Source organism: Scatophagus argus, chromosome 10 (assembly GCF_020382885.2).
Source record: "Scatophagus argus isolate fScaArg1 chromosome 10, fScaArg1.pri, whole genome shotgun sequence".
In the NCBI taxonomy this organism is placed as follows: domain Eukaryota; kingdom Metazoa; phylum Chordata; class Actinopteri; family Scatophagidae; genus Scatophagus; species Scatophagus argus.
The window spans coordinates 18667248-18682711 of record NC_058502.1 but is presented as its reverse complement, the minus strand read 5'-3'; the positions used below and the strand labels follow the sequence as shown (position 1 = coordinate 18682711).

Here is a 15464-nt window from a genome sequence, read left to right as displayed (position 1 = left end):
GGAAAAAAAAGGAAATATGTGCAGGCTTTTATGGCAAACCAGCAAAGTCCTGTCTTTGTAATGCTGAGTGGCAGCTCCCTCAGAGCAGAACGGGGTTTTTAATCAAAATAAATGCAAAAAGACACTCAGACCTGTTGCATGGCTATGACATTAACATGGACAGAGAATCGACAGAGACATTCCAGCTGTGTAGACGAGATCCTGATTGCAGCACCTGCTCACAGATGACCAAGAGCTACAATAATTGATCAAACCAGGAGGTGTGGACAAGAAGGGAAGTGTAAGTGTTGACTTCCCTTTTGTTTTACCAGCTACTGAGTGCAACACTGAATGACTAAATAGAAAGGCTCATTACCACTTTTGATCTCCTTTGTTCTTGACATTTAAATTGATCATGCAGACCACAGATGTAAAAGTAGGGTCAACAATTCTAATTCAACAGAATTTTTGTAAAATTCAGAAAATATCTCCTTACAGTCTCTAGCTGTCTTTATGTGTGCTGAAAAAAAATACTCCAGCCAATCAGCATTCAGTACTCCGATATCCACCCCTTCCTCTGATTCTGCCTGTTGCTCTTCTTGTTCTACATCTTTCCCCACAAGGGTCAGAGGTACGCCATGATAGTAATGTAATGTAAATCACATTGAAGATTACCTTGCTAATTTATTGGGCTGTAAAAATATTGTACGTGCCATGGCCGTCTTCACATTGTTTCTCTTGTAAGTACACATTTTCACCTGTTTGACCTTACCCTTTCACAGATAAAGATCTAGATCTAGAATCCACCATATTTCTCTTTTGATAAACTAGTCCAGTTGTCAGTGTTGTTGCCTTGGCAATGCATGTCCATGAATTTGGGGCGCGTAGCTTGTGAATGAGCACTGAAGGGAGGGGCTTATTTGTTTGGCTATTGAGTTCAAATATCAGCAATCTTTCCCCAGAATCTCTTGCTCTAACTTTAATGGGTAGATGCTTCTTCCTATAGTTGCTTCATTGAAGTTCATCCCAAGGTGTGCAGCGGAGCTGACATCAGGGGATTGTAGTGGCCAGGTCAAATTGGTTGTTATATCTCACAACTCTGTTGTGATGTTATCTTACTTCTTATGACCTGAGCCACCCAACATCTATCGTGTTCATCTACCAAGAGGAGCCACCCACAGAACAGCTCTACGGTGTTGAGATACCCAGACTCACCTTTCTGGCACACAATCAGGTTTTTATCTGTTAGATCAAACTCATAGTCACAGGAGTAATCCTTTCTTTGGAAGCGGTGTGCAGAAATTACAAATGTTGTTTCAAAGGATCGGTTAATGTAGCAATGTATTTGTAAATGGAGAAGGATTTTTTTTACGACTAATTAGGTGAATGTCAATTTAAAAAACAAAATAATAACAATAATAGGCGAGCAGGAGGAATATAAATATCTGTATTGTATCAAATGTCATGGCAATCCATCCAATAGTTTATTGAGAGATTTCAACACAGAACCTCATGTCAGGCATTGTGTCTACATGTGAAAACATATCCAGTCAAACCCTTACACTCACACTTTTCTAATGCAGACAGACATCTCCGCAGCTGATAAACTAAACTCACACCAAAACAATTTAAATAGATAAATAGAACTGCAGATACGATAAGATAAGATAAGATATAAAATATGTATTATTGATGTTGGGGTGAACTGTCCCTTTTAGAGCACTGCTTCCATGCAGATCGCAAATGGTAGCAGCATCATGTTTTGCAAAAGACAGTCTCTTGCCAGTTGCAGATCCATTTGTGAGTCATGCATGGGTCACACGCATGATGTTTGTTTTAATGAGTGAAACCTGTTAAAAATAATAGAAGAGGAAATGATCTCACAGTGTAAATTGTAAATTACAAAACTCCTTCCCTAACTTTTCTTTGGTACAGCTGGGTGCAACACCATCAGTTTCTCCTAAAGTGAGCACAGTTATCACCATCTTTACATTTCATTGCATCTTACTATGAAATTCTATGACAGCAGGCTTTTCTCTGTTGGAGCGTGTCCATTTGGAGCAGATACAGCACTGCATGTGAAAAAAAAAAAAATGCCACACCAAGAAAGGTGAAAACCATCCTCTATGTTTAGAAGGCATCGTGCTAAGAATGTTTCCAACTCAAAAACAAAAGCTCCTGGTTTCCACAGCTGTGTAGTCACTCTCTAATCCATATGAGTTTCTCACATCATTTCCTGCAGAGATTTTACTGCTGGCCTTGCTCCATGCTTGTTTTGAGTTTGTCACCACACATTGTGAGAATGAACATGTCTGCAATATTTAAGATGGTCCAATTTTCCAAATCCTATTTATAATCCAAATGAATCTTGTAATCTGGAATTTTCTGTCCTTATCTCACAGCTAGGTGGGAGCTTCTCTTGGAACATGACACAAGGTTTTAAGAGAGAAATCTGGAGCGGACGGCCTGTAAATATGAGATACGCTGAGATTCTTTCAATCCTGTAGTCTGATCCCAGCTTAAGAAGCAACTCCTCATCCAACTGTGCTCTGCTCCAAGATGTCTTCATGCAGTGTATTGGTCTATTTTTGGAACTGCCCAATTTTTCCTGGACAGTGGTGTCACATCACTGCCCATTGTTTTTAAGTTTCTCATTGACTCCAGGGTTGATAATAGCTCATTTTATGATATATGACCAGGAGTGGGGTCATACTGAGTATGTTATTACCAGAGATGATGTTTCTACCTGTAGTGATGACACTGACATCCATGGTGATGACATTTCTATCTGCGGTGATAATGTTGCACGCAAGGTGATAACTATTATACCCACAGTGTGGATGTTTCTAACCAGTCCCTGCATCACATTCTCACAGCAATGACCATTTTGTTGCAAAAATGACATTATCACATTTCTCCATAAAGTGATGACGATTTATCTTCCAGTGTTATGTTTCTTCTCTGAGCAGTGATGGATACAGACTGACAGATTGACACATTTTGAATTTCTTTCTTTAAATGGCTGACCAACATTTTCATGCCTATTAAAGTTAACAGTGTACATGCCTGTCACATTTTTCCTGTTTTTCTTTCTATATTCTTTTCTCTTTTTCTCAGAATCTCTAGTAAACATAAACCTCCTCTGTGGATGTTTTTTTTTGGTTTCCTCCAGTGGGAACACAAGTAATAAGTTAGATCAACAGTATGATTGTTGCATATATAACTTATTCAGAGCTTAAGAGATCATTTCCCCTGTATTTAAAATGGCATTAGCCTCACCGTGAGTGTCTTAAACATCAGTGTCTTTAGCCATGCAAGTACAGCCATTCATGTTCCCCAGTGGACGAATCCTGATAACTTTGGTGATTCTCTGACTTTTCTTGATGCTCTATTAGCTTCAGCACGTTAAAATTGTCACTGTGAATATGTTGGCTTGTTTATGTGAGCATTTAGCTGAAAGCCACATTGAAGTACAGTCTCAGGGAAACTGTCATGGCTGTAGCCCATCAGTCTTCTAATGACCATCTAATTAGTGTTAACTTATTGTCTTTATGCCTCAACAACACATGGCTTTGCAGCACCGAAATGCTTTCTAAAAAGAAGAGGATGGACATAATGAGCTATGTGTTGAGGGGCTTTCTCTTTGATATTGACCTCCTCTCAATTTAAGTGAGACAAACAAGCTTAATTCAGACAGAGAATAAAACAATGCATTCTGTCAGATCCATATTAGGTGTTTTCCCTTGTATAGTAAGTAGTTTCACAGTATTCATGATATCATAATCTTTATGGACAGAATTTCTTGGCACAGCCAAGTGGCAGAGAGTGTCAGGTTCGGTGACCTTAAGATTCCATCTCTGCTTTTTGTAGATGACATGGTCATATTGGCGTCATCGAACAGTGACCTCCAGCTCGCACTGGGTTAGTTTGCGGCTGAGTGTGAAGGCGCTGGGATGAAAATCAACACCTTTAAGTCTGGGGCCATGGTTCTCAGCCGGAAAAGGGTAGATTGCTCATTCTGGGTAGGAGGAGAGTTGCTGCCCCAAGTGGAGGAATTCAAGTATCTCTGGGTCTTGTTCACAAGTGAGGCTAAAATGAACTGGGAGATTGACAGACAGATTGGGGCAGCATCTGCTGTACTGCTCTGTTGTGGTGAGGAGAGACCTGAGCCAAAAGGTGATGCTCTTGATTTACCGCTTAACCTACTTACGAGCTCTTGCCTATGGTCACGAGCTATGAGTAGTGACCTAGTGAATAGGAACCCATATATAAGTGGCTGGAATGAGTGTCCTCCACAAGGTGGTTGGGTTCAGCCTTAGAAGTAGGGTGAGGAGGTCAAAGTAGAGCCGCTGCTCCTCCACATAGAGAGGAGCCAGTTGAGGTGCACATGGGATTCCTCCCAGACATTTCCCTGGGGAGTTGTTTCAGGCATGTCCATCTGGCAGGAGGTCCCAGGGCAGGCCCAGGACACAGTGGTGGAACTATGACTCTCGTCTGTCCTGGGAATGCCTTGGCGTTCCCCCAGACAAGCTGGTGGAAGTAGTTGGGGAGAGGACAGTCTGGGTTTCCCTGCTGAGACTGCTGCCCCTGTGACCCCAACCCGGATAAGTGGAAGAAGACGAGACAAGATGGGGCATACTTTTTCGTATGCAGGTAAAGACTAAATCTGGTTGTGCAACTGAGCTTGACGTTTAAGCTGCACCTTTTGCTTTTTATGTCTAACCTTAATACTAGATAGACTACTGTGCTAAGTTCTTCACAGATGGAGCTAAATAAGGGTTAAAAGCAAAAGAGAACACAGTTGAATTCTGATAAGAAAATCAAACACTAACAAACAGCATTCAGCCTATAATAAAATAGGCCGTCCACAAACTGGAGGAAGAAAAAAGGCAGGCAAAAGAAACCTTAAAATCAATTTCTGTTCCTGAAAATAGAACATCCAGTGTAGCAATTACCAGTGTAATGTTCCTGGAATACTCCACTTCTGCAACAATAATAAACAGTGACGAAGCTTCTACTTGTAATCCACTTATGTGATTAATGAAATGCTACATATTGTTTGTACCCATGTAAGACAAAGAATAAACTTTTCCTCTGCCTCACACTTATTTACTTACACCCCGCCCTCCTCAGGTATGATTTATATGAATATTATGAGGATGCAGGTGCATGTCTTATTTTAGCAATTTGATTCTCGCATTCCTTGCATTTGGAGGTTTAAAATGTGGCAACAAACAGGAATTATTTTTTTTTTATTGGTATGGTATTTATAAGCAGCACTGGATTAAAGCTGACAGCTGAAGGTTTATGAAAGAAATAATAAGCATGAAATTGCTGTGTGCTTTTAATTGGTATGGAATCATATTTGTTCTACTATAATCACAGGTAAAGGTAGTGAGGATACAACATTCAGTGTGAATCTATAATTCTCATTTACTTTTGGAGAATGTAGTGGAACTACAGCCTGAGAAAAGTAACTGTATGCCGTGTGTGTACATGTGTGTAATTCCTCCAAACTTCCTTCTTTTTAACATGATAAAGCCCTTCTTCATATTACTGGCAAAAAGATACTTTCCCTATTGCACCAAATACAAATTGATTAACTTGGGTTGAAAGCTAATAGTCACATTGAGCAGCACTGAATGAACTGGATCATCTTCTGACCTTGAAAAAGAAAAAAATATCACAATGTTTCCCTCGTCTATTCATCTACCTCTGTTAATTAAAATTCATAAGAACAGACGTGCCATCAAGGTCGAGAAGAAACGTTTGCAAATGTGAATGGTAAGTGAACAACCCCCCACCAACCCACTCCACACATTGCCCCATTTAGAAACAGCAAATTTTCCAGCTCTCCCAGCCCACCACCAGGATGTTTAGAGGACAGAGACCGCACCATCGTTGGCTCACTTGTCTGTCAAAACATACGCTCAGGTGCGTGCGTGTCTTTCAGCATGTGACGCCCTGAGGGTCCCTGTGCCATCATCCGCTAAATTAACCCCCCCCCCCCCCACCACCACCACCACTACCACCCCACCTGCTGAGAGAGACCTCCTTCCAGGCAGCTCCCATCCTCACTGCAAACACTGCCTGTGTGAGCACCAGCCAGTCGGCCAGGGGAGCGTTCAAGACCGCCACTCCCCAAAGCCCAGTGCAATTGCCCTGTTATTGTCCACTCATCCACTGCTCAGAGGGTGGAGGAGGTGGGGGGATCGAAGGAGCTATGAGCACTCTACATCCAAGATATCGTAATTTGACAGTGAGCTTCGTATTAAATTCTGCTGTTACCCCGGTGGACAGAGAGAGAGAGAGAGGGGAGTTGGTGGTAGAGCAGAGTCTGAAAATGGAGAACTGTCTTCACTTTGTGATAATGTTTAAATTAAACATGTGACCCTTATCAAGGCAAAGTGGGAGAGCCATCTCCAGAATGCTGTGCATTTAGTTATGTATTTTAAGCACAGACATTTGTGTAAAAAAAAAAAGCCCTATAGATTGAACCCTTTTTTTCACAAAAAAGACAATCCTGCAAGAATCTACTGTAATATTGGTACAACCAATATTACAATTTACTTTGTTTTACCTAAAAGCCCACAGTATGTAGATGTAGATTAAAATGCAATGTTACATTAAAGTTTGTAAGTATAAGTCAATTTTCCCTTTAGTCTGAAGTTTGTTAGATGCGATCAATATTAAATGTAATATATTAAAATTACTATTAAATACCAGTACATCTATTTTGGTCTGGGCCTTTGTCTTAAATTGCTAAAAGTGACATTTTGAACATAAATAATTTTTAAACTTCTCTTTTACTACAAACTTAAGAATCAAAGTTATTTTGTATATTTCTTATAGGACCACAGCAATGGTCTGACATTTAGGAGTGTGATGAATGAATGTGGGCAGCACAGTGGTGCAGTGGTTAGCACTGTCACCTCACAGCGAAAGGGTTCTGGGTTCTAGTCTGGATCTGGATCTGGGTCTGGGCCCTTCTGTGTAAACATTCTCCCTTTGCCTGTGTGGGTTTTCCGCAGGTACTCTGGCGTCCTCCCACATTCCCAAAAACATGCATTTTAGGTTAACTGGCTACTCTACATTGCCTCTAGGTGTGAGTGTGTGAGCGTGTGTGAGCGTGTGTGACTGTCTGTCTTTGTGTCCTCACCCTCCCCATGACCCTTCATGGATGAAGACGTATAGAAAATGAATGGCCAGATGGATGGTTGGGTGAATGCTTCCTGAAGTGATAATGTATGTATAATTTAATATAATATTTTTACTACATTTATCAGAGGCACAAACAAAATGAATAAAGTTGCCTTTGATTTTGTTTGCAAACACTTTTTTTTGCCTCTTTACTGTCTGCACTTGTCATTGAGGCACTAATGTCCTTTTATTAGATGATTTTCTTTATGCACCTCAGCAGCAGAACATCTTTTCTCCTTCAGCTTGGTTTTATTGTTTGTTTTCATTCAGGCTAATTTTCTATTCCATCCAAATTTAGATATTGTTCATTTAATTTGTCATTCATTTTCCATGTTAACTGCTGCTGTAGACAAATAAAACTAGTAAAATGTTTGAAGTTTCTTTCTAAGAGTAAAAATGATTTCGGTGAAGACCAGTTACTTGTATCTGATTGGCTGTTGTGATCATGTGATCAATCACTGAATCAGTTACAGAATTACTGGAGATTTGCTCTTAGCTTTTGCTAATACACTTTGCAGTAAATAAATTTGTCTTATTGCTCACAATCAGGAAAGACTTTTGCTTTTACTCATAAGCTGGCTTGTTGGGACTTGTGATGGGTTTTACTGTGCATCTGACCTGAAACAAGAACCTGTTTGTATTTAATTCTGCACAGATTTTGATACTCAGCAATGACTTAATGATTTATTATAGTCTCATTTAACTGTTGCTCAGAGGTGTCTTTGTCTCTTTCTGTCCTTTCAGCTGTCAGTTTGGTTTGTACAGCAATTTTGTTCTTCATGTACAAAGCATTACCTCTTTGAAAACCCTTCATACAAAATAACATCTATTTGTAAAGAGCACTTACTGCAACCTAAATAACATGAAAAACTATTAAAAAATACAAAGTGGCCTCTGCCATCTGAAAGTCTGCAGTATATTTGATCAAGTAAGATGTCAAAAGAAAGAGTTTCGTCTTGATCATAACTGATATTACAGACTGTATTTTGGAAAACTTTGACTTAAACGTAAACAGCATACTGCAGTGTTGTGTAGAACCCAAGGGGTGTCAGGCAGAAAGATTATGAATGGTCCTCTCATATCAGTAACTGTGCTTCAGGACCAAAGCCAGGACATCTATGCCCACAGCCTTTTGACCACAAGCTCATTAATCACACTCCTACAGATGACATAGAGTAATTGCCCTCTGAGAAAGACACATACTGCTACACACGCTTACACTATATAACACACGTTTTGCACAGGGTATGTGAAAAGTATGCATAAATAAGCAGAACAAATGACAATGAATTGCATTTACATGAACACATTTTATACCAGGTGTACTTTGGTTTGCAGTCGGGGAACACCTGAGCTGCACCGCTGAGTACTCTCACACACACACACATACGCACACACACACACAGGCTCACAGAGTTTCAAGGGTAGATCCTGCAACACATAGAGGGGTGTGTTTTTTTTCGAGGTGTTGGGCAGGTCATGGATCCCTCCTGCCCAGGGAGGGAACCAGTCTGTCTAGGCATGATGAAATCCTCCACCTGTCCTCATTCATCAAGCCCACTACACATATTAATTATAACAAACCTTCAGACTTACAGCAAAGGACACACAAACACACACACACACACACACACACACTCAGAGGCCCACCTCCGGCACTCGGCCCTCTCGCACAGTCGACACCGCTCCCTCAGTTAAAATTCAACAGTGGTGGCTAGATACTGATGTTGGTTGTAAATGCCTGTGGCACTACAAGTCAGCAGAGTATTTTCAAAGGGCGCAGAGATGTCAGTGATTGCTAGCAGGGTGTCCCAAACCAGACCTGACAGTGGGGCTGCAGTTATATCGGTCACACCAGGACGCAAAAAATTTTCCTGGTTGCAATTTGATGTTCAGCGCATTTCAGTTCACCGCAACAAATTACAAGTAAACCTAACTGACTCAGTGGGTTCAATAATAAATATTTTCCCCCACAATAACTTCTCCAGGGAAACCACAGGAATCAGATCTGAATTTCAGTGTGAATGCACCCAAAATGCATTGAGGGCACATTGAAATCTGCTGCATCCTGAATCTGCTGGTTTGGAGTTTCAGCTCACTGTTTACTGCTTTGGTTCACATAACATCATTTGAGCCACAGCAGGTAGCTGTTTTCTGAAGAAAAAAAAAATCTCTAAGAACTCACAGTACTCTACATGCTCAGCATCAAACAATTTAGATAGAGAGCTACATGGTCATAATGGTGGAATATTTAGAGTCAGATATTTATCTCAGGAGTTGGTTGAGACAAAAACAAAATTAAGAGAAGAGTGAATATTGGACTTACAACCTTACTTACTTACTAATCTTGCTGCATGTTTAAATAAGCAACTCTACGCTGACAATTTTGACAAATTAAAAGGTGATAATGAGTCAGCGGCAAAAAGGGAGTGGCTGCAGGTTTTAATTATGTACTAATCTGACAATATTTTTTTCAGATTAACTGATTAATCCTTTAGCCTATTAAATATTAAAAAAATACTGAACAATCACTAGCACAAGGGCATATCTTCATTGCTTGCATTGTCACACAAGGCCATGTCAATCTGCTTGCATTGTCTGGCCACCAATCTAAAACTCTAAAACTGCACATCTCAGTATGCTTGAATGAATGACAGAGAATGTTTGGTACCTTTTCTCAATAAATTACTTAAAATTCAGAAGTTAAAAATGACAGAGCTATTACAGATTATTATTGTTTTATCAGTTAATTAATCAGTTAATAAATGAATTACTTAAGCAGCACATTTTGGAGGCTGGTATTCTGGTGTTTTCCCATCTCTCCACCTCTGTAAGTGACAGTCGAATAACAGCTGGCTACAAAGAACAAACCACTCTGATGCTTTCATTGTGTGTGAAAAGTGTCCCTCTGACAAATGGCCCAATCTTAATGGTTCTTCCAATAAAGTGAAAACGCAAAATGGTTTTTCAGTTTGTGATTTAGTTCCTTCTTGGGGCTCCTTATTTCCTTCAGCTGTCTGGTGAAAAAGGGGCTACAGTTTTGATAATCTGTCATCCTGCCAGTTTAGAGGATTTAGCAGCAGAAGGAAAATCAGAGAGGAAAATGGTGGAGGCGAAATAAACTTAGCCTAGCATCTCAGTATAGCTGTGTTTTCATTCAAGGAGCCCGTATTCTCAACACAGGTTATAGTCTGTTCATTTCGTTATGCGAGCCTTTATGAGCACGAAGAACTCCAGCTGTCAACAGCCATCTCCTGATACCCATAAACCCTTGTGTTGCGGGGTCATTCCCTGTAATTGGTTTGGATAATGCTCCCACTATGGACCACAACCTGCACTTTCAGCCATTTCACTGCTGTTCCTTTGGTGTCACCTGTGTTCAAATAGCATCATTTTCACCTGTGCAAGCAAACTGAATTACAGTGAATGCTTCAGACTGGAAACTCACTGTATCCCTGTGTGACAGCTGACAAGACCCCTCCCACAGCAATTCGAAGATTCCCCCTGAGTTTGCTCTTAATTGGGAGGAGATCATTATCTTGAGCATAGCCTTCTAATCTTTTTTTAAGCATTTTATAATAAGTCAGAGACCAGCTTGTATCCTTTGAGAGCCTTTCTGAAGTCCACAAGATTAAAGTCCTCTAAATGACCGCCTTTGGTCCTTAGCTGGGATGTCTCCCCTTTAATCAGACATCAGTCCTCATCGTACCCCTATTTCTCTGACACAAGTCACACGAGTGGTGCCAAACTCTCCAAAACCACTGGCCAATTAGAAGGGACATGAAAAGATGAATGCGCCGTTATTGCACCATTCTTAGCGATACGTTGATCCAATTAACAGCGGTAAGTGCGAACAGAAAAGGGGATGCTCCTCCTCTCCTGCCAGCGGCAAAGCACGAGGCAGCAGAGGGAACAGTCAGCGTTGTGTGCAGGCGGTGACAGGATAGACACTGGGACAGTTAATTGATCTTCATTACGTTAATTACGGCGGTGATGTGGAGCGGAGAATGAAAAACGGGTCACATTGTTGCATGATTCTGTCAGAATGTACCCTGTTAAGCTTTCTGCTGACCTTGAAACTAGCATGGGGAGTGATGGTGCCGCTTAAGTGAGCAAGTGTTGGCCACTCACCACACTTTTAATCTCCAACAGGCTGATAGTTGTCTGCCAATAAAAATCCCCTGTCGTTGTCTCATTTCCTCACCCTTTGTACTTTACAGAATCTGCTTTTCTTCACTGTGCACGACGCACCTTCTTATCTTATCCAGCAAACACATGCAAGGTTCCTGGAAGAATGAGTGTGTGTTTGTGTGTGATTTTCCCCTGTCCACTCCACTGCAATGCACGGATGGCTGCACTGTCAGCAAGCCTGGTTCTGCCCTTGCATTTGAATAAACACCATCTGAGTTGGCTGGTTGTGTATAATATCTGTCAGGAAGCTGCCACGCAGTGATCCCGCCGATTCTGACCTCTGTCCCCTGGGAGCAGCTGATGGGACACTGCGGTGACAGGGTGTCTCCCCTGTCGATCCGCGCACTGATACGCCTTGTCCTGCTCCACTCTGCTCAAATGCTCTGCCTTATGCATTGGAAATGAGCTGGGTCTGCTTTACAGGATGCAATGAATGGTCACGAGGACAGGATAAACACAAGCTTCAGAGATGCTTGTCACAAAGATGGATGGTTCCCTGGAATTTTCCTTGTCGTCTTGTCAGTACTATAAACTTTTCCCTGTTGAATAATTGAGTCCTTCAGCTGAAGAGTCCTGTCAATCTTTTTTAAGTTTACACTCACGCACTTGTACTTTCACGGGTGTATCTCACTGTCTGATGGCTGTAAATCCGAGAGTCGTTGGATGAGAGAAAGCTGAGGTTGTTCAATTCCAGTTGATGTATGACTTTCAAACAAGCTCATTGCACCCGTCACAAGTTAATGAAAATAACTTCTCATATCTCTTTCCTCACAACTGAGGGTCTGATTCCAAGGCAAGATGTTCCTAAAAAAAACTAATTAGTGCTTGCAAACAAAGAGCTAATTTATTATTAAATTGCACGACTTATGCATTAAATGGATTTTCTCAACTCTTCTGTGTGCCTTTTGCTGCTGTGTTTATTTAATTTGCAAGAGTGTTAAAGAACCCTGAACTCCCCAATGTAATTATGTTTACGTTAACAAGCTTGCACTTTCAAATGCTGTTTTGTTCACTCATCTTACTCTGTTGTAGTCATATACATAGTGTATTCATTTGTAAGTGCATGCGACATGGCATCACAGTGCAACCAACCCGTCAAACTCTGCCCACCTCCCAATAAGCACTGTGCTATAATTTAAAATGTTGTTTTCACTCCAGTTTCAGCTTTCTGCTTGCTCATAGTGGAAACACATATTGCACCAAATTATTTGGGATCTTTTTTCCTGCTGTGGTTAACATTGGCCCTAATCTTTCCAAAAACCTTTGAGGATCAAAACTTTGGCAATAATTCACTATCCACGATCATATGCACACACACTCAGAGGGGAGATGCTGCAGCAAATCCCACTGGACTCTGCAGAAAACACTGATCAAAAGACCTTTGCACTCACTGCTGGTGGTTTTTACTAGCAGTGACTTTAACAGAAAAGCATTTTGTTTGCATTTAGAGTAGTCTGGTTTAAGACCCACTGTACATCTCTAAAAATATCCATCCATTCAAATAGAACTGGTGTTGTGTCCTTTGGATGTTTTCTTCAGTTAGATAAACAACTGACTAGTCAGTCCTCAGACATCAGTGACCATTCAAATCTGCAAAGCAATGCTAAACTGACCAACAGGGGGCAGCCAAGCAAGCACTACCCTTAACATGTTTGTTACAAGCTGTCCATTAGCTTATGTAGACTGACAAGTTTTACTATGTTACCTTAGGCTTTCTTCATGTTAAGATATATTCTACAAGAGCTTCCTTATTGATTTTTCTGATGACCCTCATTAAGAAACAGAGATGGAGAAAAGATGGAGTCGGTGGGGCGTATGCATCACTCACTCCTGTTAATTAGTTACTGCAACAACAAGAACTCAGCTAACATGAACACAGTGTTAGGCTGAGAGACTGAAGTGAAATTCAGTTTGAGTTTAAGGCCACCCTCAGAATATATAAGGACTGGTGAATGTCTATACTTGACTTAATACATACTTTATATATGTATTTGACTGCTATGACACAAGAATGCAGAACACCGCAATATGCTTTAACATGTCCTAAGAAAGATCCTTGTGTGAAAATACACAAAATAACACAACATTCAAGAAAAGGTTGCAACAGAAAAGAAATCCTACAACCCACAGAAAATCTTCATACTTGAAGGAAGTGGCAAATTGAAGCTTGAAAGAAAAACCCAATGTGAAATAACTCACCAAAACTGCCTTTCTCATTCAGTTTCATTAAATTAATGCAGTTCATAATGCTTTGTGCTTGCAATGGTAGACATAGTAAATCTCAACTCAAAATGTACTGTCAAATTTGGAAGAGAGACTGACATTAAATTGCATTTCACAATGACATTTTGTGTCTCTAAATAGTCAAAACGGCTATTTAGACTGCAAGACCGTGAGTGTTTTTAACATGATAGTATCTAACTGACTCCTACATTCTGTAGGCACCTGGAGGTTTGCTCTCACAGTTTCATTGTGTATGTACAGTGACAATAAGGGTCTTATCATTAGTTCTGTTGTGTATCTAACGCTGCACTGAATACCTTGGTTTTGTCGTAGAGGGCGTGGTTGTCCAAAAGCATGTGCCGCTCCACTCGAGCGAACCTCCTCAAGTCTCTTTCAAACTGCTGTGGAAGAAAAGAATCACTGAACTCAAATATTCATTTTACTTGTCTGTTTTACAGCATTGAAAGGAATCAGTGATACATTTATTCTCTCTGAAGGGTCTAACATTTATTTATCCCATATGAAAGGAGGTGTTTTATATTAGGCATATCTGATATTTTTCTACAATACTATACACCTAAATATGATTTAGAATTAATTTTTATATCTCTCAGGTTTCTTTGAAAATATTTTAGTTTATTTCTCCTGAGAGCCAGATTTAAGATATTAATTAAAGCTCTTTCTGGTTAAATAAATGTTGAATGGACCTTGTCCTTGAATGTTATTCTTGCATCCAAGCATACATTTTATGTTGTTAGTAAACAGTAAAATGTTGTTAGTAAACAGTAAAAAAAGACTAATTGTGTACATTTCTACTTTTTTTCTTTAACCCATGGATTTCACTTGCAGCTCCTGTCTGCTGTCATTTGATCTGTATAATCATTCATACCCTGGAGCCGGACCAGCCCAGTAGAGCAAAGGCGAAACGATCCATAGGTGGCGCCACCAAGTCCACGCGCACTGCCCTCCAGCCCCTGCTGTCCCCTTCGACACAGTTGAGTCCCCCCTCCACTTGGCTGACCTCCAATCGCAGAATCAGGAAGCACTTTGCAAAGTGGTCCATGGCCTCAAACCTGTGACTGGGAAGCTTTGACATATCAAAGGTGGAGGCCTGGTAGTCAGAATACAGCAGAATGCCCTGCAGAAGAGAAATTGCAGAGACAAATTAAGTATTTTAGCAGTGATATTGGTAGAAATTAATAAATTAGTTTTAGAGATGTAAATCTATTTAGATAAAATACACGCCAGTCCATAGAATATTGTCTAATAACAGCATTTTTGTAACATTTACATCTTAAATAGTAAGATTAACTTAAGTAATGCAACTGATATTATGAAAAATAGGCTTTTTCCATGGGTCTTGGCATGTGACTTTAAAGAGGACGGCCGGTCTATCTCAGGCGAGCACCCAGGGGCCCTGTCAGCATAAAGCTGTTCACCTTTCATCTTTCGCCCGGACTACAGAGCAGCCAAGAAGAGCCGTATCTGTGACTGAGGACCTGCGCACTGGATAATTTAAGGTTAGAGGTACTGCGTTTAATCTGCAAGAAAGGTGTTGATCATCCTTTAATGTATTATATAACTCTATTCACCAGTTTCTCAACCGACACCAAAGAAAAGATGCCTCATATGGAGTAACGTGGTCTCTTAAGTCTGGTCAGAAGCACTGAGAATTTTCCCAGACGTGGGTCAAGCCTTGCTAACATTACAGTAATTAAGATGAGAGGATAGAAAAGTCTGCATGGTTATCTCTGTGTTGCTGACTGGCAGGAGGCATTTCATTTTTTTAAATTTGTATTTAAAAGACTCAATTATGGGAATACTGTCAAGGTTTAAACTTGGATCACAATGCACAAGTACTGCTTCAGTTC

The 15464-nt window shown here is 40.5% G+C and overlaps 1 protein-coding gene across 2 annotated transcripts in view; it reads right to left on the bottom strand.

Moving 5' to 3' along the window:
• Nucleotides 1–15464, bottom strand: part of dntt (deoxynucleotidyltransferase, terminal) — a 69472-nt gene that overhangs the window by 14599 nt on the left and 39409 nt on the right. The window contains exons 9-10 of one of the 2 annotated variants that reach the window (XM_046402361.1): nucleotides 14483–14731; nucleotides 13911–13991 (exon numbers count right to left, since the gene is read on the bottom strand). In XM_046402361.1, the coding sequence (XP_046258317.1) occupies nucleotides 13911–13991; nucleotides 14483–14731 (330 nt within the window). Of the gene's footprint in view, nucleotides 1–13910; nucleotides 13995–14482; nucleotides 14732–15464 lie in introns of both variants that reach the window. The other variant, XM_046402360.1, reaches the window with a different exon arrangement.